The sequence below is a fragment of the Centrocercus urophasianus genome, unplaced genomic scaffold (assembly GCF_019232065.1).
Source record: "Centrocercus urophasianus isolate 14NV4802_14NV808 unplaced genomic scaffold, USGS_Curo_1.0 seq_10, whole genome shotgun sequence".
Taxonomy (NCBI): Eukaryota; Metazoa; Chordata; class Aves; order Galliformes; family Phasianidae; genus Centrocercus; species Centrocercus urophasianus.
The window spans coordinates 46008088-46015526 of NW_024884142.1; the positions used below are offsets into that span (position 1 = coordinate 46008088).

At 37.2% G+C, this 7439-nt stretch overlaps 1 protein-coding gene across 1 annotated transcript in view; it reads right to left on the bottom strand.

Annotated features, from left to right (window-relative positions):
- Positions 1-1674: 1674 nt before the first annotated feature.
- The window catches only part of LOC122160308 (vesicular inhibitory amino acid transporter-like), a 33289-nt gene continuing 27524 nt past the window's right edge, over positions 1675-7439 (bottom strand). The window contains exon 3 of the mRNA XM_042818719.1: positions 1675-2967. Within this exon, the coding sequence (XP_042674653.1) occupies positions 1816-2967 (1152 nt within the window). The 3' untranslated portion in view covers positions 1675-1815. The remainder of the gene's footprint in view (positions 2968-7439) is intronic.

Here is a 7439-nt window from a genome sequence, read left to right on the forward strand (position 1 = left end):
GTACTGTTCCTGCATGTTTGTTTATCTGTGAAACTTCTCCACACAAAAAATAATGATACCCTTTCATTGACATCATCCCAGCAATAGTATCTTTCTGACTGTGTCAGAGGGGTAATAACAAGCTTTCATCTACTTCACCAAGTACCATATCCTTGACATTCTACATAAAAATGAAAAGCCTCCTTAAAAAAATACAAACAAGTATTTGTTCCACTATAAATGTCAGCATCTACAAATTAAACTGTTGTGGATTTAAGATGAATGCAGAATTTGACCCACTGTACCAAAGAAGTAATCCAAGTTCTAAAAGACTTTCCCAGTTACTTCCTCAGTTTTCTTAACGCTTTCGTAATTATATAATCCATTTGCTTTAATAATGATTTCATTGCTATTCTACACAAGACAAGAGTACATTAGGAGACAAAAAAAAAAAAAAGGAGCAGGGTGACAAAGTTTATGAGAACTCTTCTTTCAAGTTCAATTGCAAGTTATATATCATTTAGCAAATTAGCCTTGAGAGGTCACTGTTGTTCATTCAGGATGAAAGCACTCATGCTAAGATACTGCATAGAAAAATAGTTTAGTTATGTAGTTTCTCCTCTGCTTATTACTCTGTGATGCAGTCTTATGTTAACATGCAAAGGTCTTTTCCTATGATGGAACAGAAAGTTGTATGAAACTGTTCAAAGTAAAAATGTAAACCTTTTCCCTTTCGATGTATTACTTTAATTACATTACATAACAGAGATTTAGTACAATAAAATTATATATATTCATTAAAGTACTCTGATTAGATTGCTTCTTGTCATAATGTTTAATCCCTAAAGTGAAATACATTGAGATGTTGATCTTTTTATTAAGCTGATATCTTTTAAAGCTAAAGATGTAGCAAGTTGTACAGGAACTTAACTGACGATCTGTTTACTGCACTTCATTTACTTCATTGAGCTTTTAATATCACCAGATAAAATAAAAAGATCAAAGAAATTTCCTGCCTATGAGGGAAAGTGAACTGCATATTAACATTTTCATGCTACCAGTGAGAATTCTTGTAACCCAACCAATAGAATAACTGCACTGCAGAGGCATGAATCTTTTGAATTACACTTGCAGAAAAGCTGCAGTCATCAGTTCTAGCTTCTTTTAGAACAAATTCCTTTTTCCACGACTATGAGTTGTTAGAATGCCCCTTTTACTCTGACTGCTCCCATTGGAACTCATGATAAAAGCAGGCTTTCAAAGCTCTTGTAAACTGAGTTCTCTTTTTACTTAGCTAAAAAACAAGAAGTAGAGCTTGCCTTACTTCAAATATGAAATTCACTGATTTGTTCTGTTCACATGTTGAATTGCATTCTGCCAATACTGTGAAATCACATTTTATCAGTTGGCAATGACAGCTCTCTCAAATTCACATATCATATCCTATAAGCTAGATTTGATAGCTTTGAGATGAGCAGCATCTAACTCTATGAGAAATTCTGGTGAAGTTGGTAGAATCTCTTGCAGTAACTTTTTTAGGGCATGCAAATTATTAACAAAAAAATGTTGAATTATTTTATCATTACTTTAATGCTGAACCATCTCAGATGACTTTCTTCCTCCCAACATTTTAAATGTGGGTCATTTTGTACATTTAAGCTATAAAGATTATTCTTTATTTTTTAGAGCCACATATTTATACAAATCAAAGACCTGATCCTGCAAACATTGAAGCATATGCTTAATTTAACTTAGTGATGTAATCTCTTACATATAGATTAATGGGACAAAAGTGTATATAAGATTAGGGCCTTATTTGGCTTTCAGGAAACCTTTTTACCCCTCTCCAAACACTTTGAGTAGCCCTTTTATTGAGCATATAATGCCTGCAAGGCTGCAAAGGAAACCCAAAATAAAAACAGAGATATCTGCACATTTTTCAAAGAAGGATAGTTTTTTCCATTTAATCTTTAAATGGAAGAGAGAAGGAAGAAGAAAAGTCATAGCAGCACCTGTTATACTGCCTGTTAAACCCATCAGCAGAGCAAAATGTGGTATGAACATAGCCATCAGCAGAGTTAACAGGAGAAATACACTTCTTACACACAAAGCAAACAGTGGGGAACTGTAATTGGAATAGTTGCCTCTAGAAATACAAGCATAAACAATTTCTGTGGCTGCAAAAAAGGGCAAAGGATAAGAAAGAAGGGCCTTGGTTAATAGGCACAAATTCACTAGAGTTTGAAGAAATGATGGCAGGTTGTCAGTAACAACTTCCCTAGTCTCTTCACCCCAAGTTAAGAATGCAGACAGGGCAAAGGTTGTTTTCAAGACACAAGCAAAAAAGTGAGTCCAATTCAGCATACACCTAAATTCCCCTGGGTTTTTCATGTTACCTTCAAGTGTAGGAAGAAATATTTGTGAAGTGTAACTGAAAATTATCACCCCCATGGAGACCAAGAAATCTTCAAATTCCAGGGAGAGTCTGAATTTTGCCCAGGACCACTGATGTATTTGTGTGAGACAGTAAGTCATCACTACAAAGATGATAATGAAATGGACCAAGGAACAAAGCTGGCTGAGTCTGGAGACAATTTTTAGAGTTTTGATAAATACACAAGGCAGCAGTGTAAGAAATGCAATTACAGACCAAGTTTTCTCGGTCACTGGTACATATGAAAAACTGTGTGACAGCAAATTCCCACTAACAACCAGATACAAAATACATGTCATGATCAGTTCCGTCACTTGGGTCACATTGACAACTATGCCACCTAGTCTGGGAGACAGCTTTTTGCAGCAGGCATTTGCAATATCTTCATACGTATCTCTCACTCTTATGAGATGCCCATCTTCATTTTCTTCATACAGGCAAGCGATTAGAATTTTGCCTGTATAACAGCATAATGCTGCAGCCAAGACAATAAGAAACAGGCCACTGTATCCACTATGGAGAAGAGCATATGGCAATCCCAGGACAAAAATTCCCTGAAGAGGAAAAAGAGAAATAAGAGATAGCAGAAAATCCCTGAGGCAAAATGTATAGTAGAAGTCATGCTCCCAAACTTGCCCTTCACCAAACACTGCTTTCACCAAACTGCATGGTGGAAGTACTGCTACGTTCAGCTAAATAACCATGAGAAGTATGTTTATTTATGACAACTGAAATTATCAGCAAAAATAACTGCTCATACTGACACACATGTAATGATAAGCTAGGAAAAGGAGAATGTGGATGAATGATATAGTCAGGTTCTTAGTTAATATTTAACGCTGATGTGATTTTACAAGGTTCCGAGGCAGTTACTCAGTCAACATACATATTAATGAAATGGGTTTAATAACAGTAAAATTAAGCAGCTGTATCATCACCATCTCCATAATTTTCATTTAAACTAAAGATAGCATTGTAGATAGATCCAGTAATGACAATTCTCTTCAGTCTAATAATTGTTAACACACCTCTGGAAAGGAAAGGGCATTAAAGCAACAGCAGCATTCGCTTTAGCTTTCTTTGTGGCTTCTGAACTCCTCACACAATCTTTACAGTGGTTAAGTCCATTACTACAGCAATTTTGCTCAGAAGTTGAGATTCTAGATTGTGCAAACTTATTTAGGTGTCTAAACCACACATGAAAAATATAGACATAATTTTCTCTAAACACTCTCAGAAATGGACATAATTATATATATATATATTTATCCAGTAAAAACTGTCATTCAAATTTCATAAAACAGTTTAGGAAAAAAATACAGTTGACCAGTTCTACAGAAATTTTTACTTCTGTATTTATTATAGCATTGGTGATGCGATTAAGTAAGAACTTTCATGGTCATGTTTGCTATCATCCAGGCAAGACTTGATTTGTATCAATTCCATCTTAATTCTATTTCTGAACAAACCAGAGCTTCATTCTACTTTGCTAAACCTGTGAACTCTCAAGAGAAAGAGGTTTTTTACATCACATGAGCCATCAAGAACCTGATGGTTCAAAACAAGTAGGATTTTCCTGAAATTCTAGATTTCATTTTGGTATTACCCAGTGGAATTAATTGCTACCCACATTTTTGAATAAAATCCTTGCTACTATGCACTCATCACTGATTGCTTTCTGAACATTACTCATTTCCACGTTTTAAAATGCTAGTCATGGCTCTTTTCAAAGTAAATGGGATTTCCTTTAGAGAGCACCTCATTTCATGGAATATGTATGGGCTGAAGTTCGAAGGGACAAGTCCTATTTCTTAGACATACCTCTAATCAGAGAGGAGCTCTGTTCCCTACAGTTACTACTGAGTACTACTGTTTACAGGCTCAGGTGCTTATATTTTATTCACTGCAAAACATGGTGGACCCTCCTGCTCTTCTTGAAGGGAGCAACAGGTTCTTTCCCTCTCACTTCCTAAGCAGGTAGTGCTGCTTACTGTTTTCAGGAAGAAGAAGTGAATTTGACAGTCTAAATCTCAGCTTATGAATTTTTCATCCATAATCTTGGCCATGAGATCAGATAAGGACGTTTCAGGCATGCTTTTGTCTTTCATGTTTTCTCAACTCACTCAAACATCAGTCTTTCTTGTGAAGGCAGCACAGGAGGCTGGCTCTGTTTCAGTTCATCAAGAAGGTTCGTGTTTACCTCGTCTTCAGGGGCTTTGTACCTTACTCCCCATTTCTTTGTCGTACACGTTGTCTCAGGCTTGATTGATAAGGAGGGACAATTTTTCAAACACTGAATAATCATCAATGTATATAAAGTATTACTGTTTTCTTCCAGCCATGAGATAGCAGTCTTTTTCAGGCTCGCTATTGGCCTGAATCATCAACAGCAGAAGAAATACTAGAGCCCTGAAATTAAAACATTATTTTTCCTCTAAGTCAGTGAAATTGTTCACTGTAAGCATTGCCAGTCTCACCAGACTTCACTCTAGATACAGATATCTGCAACATATAGCTGAATAAGAGCTGGAAGGATCATATTAATTACATGCCTTAGTACCTCTTGATTAAAAGGTCAGCATCTTTGTATATTGTAACAGAGGTCCTTTGGTAATTATGTGCATAACAATACAGTTATTCACTTTCACTACATAACTATTTTGGTTGTTTCAAAGATTTCATTTTACAGCAATGTTTTCTGGTATAAATCACAGGTGCTATTTCATTTAAGAGCTGGGATTCCACTGTCTAGTTGATTGTACTTCAGTCACCCCAAACTCCCCCCTCCATTACAGTAATGACTTGGCTCCATTCTAATGTGGGCCTTGTGATCCAATTAGCTCACAGTTAGTGTTTCTTACTTATATGAACTTCATGGAAGCATTCAAAAGTGCTTAATTTCTGTTATTTAATAGGCTACTTACTTAAAAACACTAGATATCTGACTACCTGGTCTGCAGATAGTACATGCATGTAACTTCTGCTGTCTTGCCATTTTTAATCACAGATTTCACTGACTGGGAAGATAAGTAATTGCCTTAAGTACAAAATGTGTTCTCTTCTGTATGAAAACAATCCTTAGAGAACATTTACATAATAGTTTGAATTTAAAAGCATTGTAAATAAACCAGATCTGTGAAAAAGTCATGAAGATAAAAGCCACAATCATCTTGCATATTAACATAAGAATAATGATGTTTTCTCAGTTTCTTGCAATTTGTAGCAGGCTTATCTCATTTGCTCCAGCACCATTGTTTTGCCCCTTAACCTGCATTTGGGAGTTCAAAAGTTATCTGCTGACCTGAAGGGCGACAGTGTAATTAAACTGCAGGTAAGTGTCAGAGCAGGCTTTACCACAGAATGGCTTTTTTTTTTTTTTTTTTTTTTTCCCATGCTGAATTTAGGCCATTAGCGTTTATCTGACTAGCCTCAAACTAAACCAAAGTGCAAGTGTTTCAGAGATACTATCACGTTTGACAGCCATTTGCAGTCCTCCCCACACGTGTCTGCATTTCCCAGCTTAATTGTTAGTTTAATCAGAGTATGACATAATTCTAACCTCTAACATTTCCTTGCTGTTTGTTTATAGCAATTTTATTTGGTACTTGTTTATATCAATTTTATTTGGTACTTAACACACAGCATAAGATGAAAAATGTTGTTTTTTTTTTTCAACTTTCGAAATTTCAGACGTTATTAAATAATCTCATTTTTGCTCTCTCTATACTTTTTCTTAAAATAAACATAGGGCCATAGAATCCTTAGAGTCAGAAAGGACATCTACGGGCCATATAATCCAATTCCCCTGCAATGAACAGGGGCATGCACAAGTAGATCAGGGTGCCCAGGACCTTATCCAGCTTTGACTTGAAAGTCTCCAGGGATGGGGCATAAATCACGTCACTGGGCAACCCATCCCAGTACCTCTCCACTCTAACTGTAGAAGATTTTTCTCTTATATCTGACTTAAAACTACCCTCTTTTATCTTGTTACTGTTTCCCCTTGTTCTATCACCCCAGACCCTGCTGCAGAGTCTGTTGCCTTCTTTCCCGTAGCTCTCCTTTAGATACTGAAAGGCTACTATCAGGTCATCTCACAGCCTTCTCTTCAGGCTGAACAGCTCCAGCTCTCTCAGCCAGTCCTCATAGGAGAGGTCAGCCAGTCCTCATAGGAGAGGTGCTCCACTGTGTGGTTCATTGACCTCACTGTTGATGTCACTGATGAAGATATTAAAGAGTACTGACCCCATCACTGACCCTTGGGGGACACCATTTGTCACCAATCTCCATCCAGACACTGACCCATTGACCACCATCCTCTGGACTGAATAATGCAGCCAGCTCTTCGTCCATCAGTCTACCCACCACATTGGTATCGTTCCAATTTGGAGAGAAAGATGTTATGGGTTATTGTGTCAAAAGCCTTACTGAAGTTGAGATAGATAACACCAGTGGCTCTTCCCTTGTCCACTGATGCAATGATACCATCATAGAAGGCCACTAGTTTGGTCAGTCATGCCTCTGGTGAAGTCATGCTGGCTTTCCCATATCACCTCCCTGCTTTCTGTGTGCCTTAGCATAGCTTCCAGGAGGGTCTGCTCCATGATATTCTCTGGCACAGAGATGAAACTTACAGGTTGGTAGTTCCTAGGGTTATCCTTCTTACACTTCTTAAAAATGGATATGATGTTATTGTCACTACTTTTCAAATACCACAGAGAGTGGTGTGACACCTACATAGGCCAGTTCCCTTAGGACTCTGGGATGTATCTCACGGGGACTCACAGACTTACAGATGTTGCTCTGGTGGTCACGAACCTGAACATGATCTTTGCTTACAGTGGGAGGGTCACAGTTTTCCCAATCTCCTCCTACCAAACCATATGTTTGAGATCTGTATGGCGAGCAGTTATCAGGAAAGACAGAGGCAAAAAAATTGTTAAGCACCTCAGCCTTCTACTTGTCTGGGGGGAAAAAAGAAAAAGAAAAAGAAAAAGAAAAAGAAAAAGAAAAAGAAAAAGAAAAA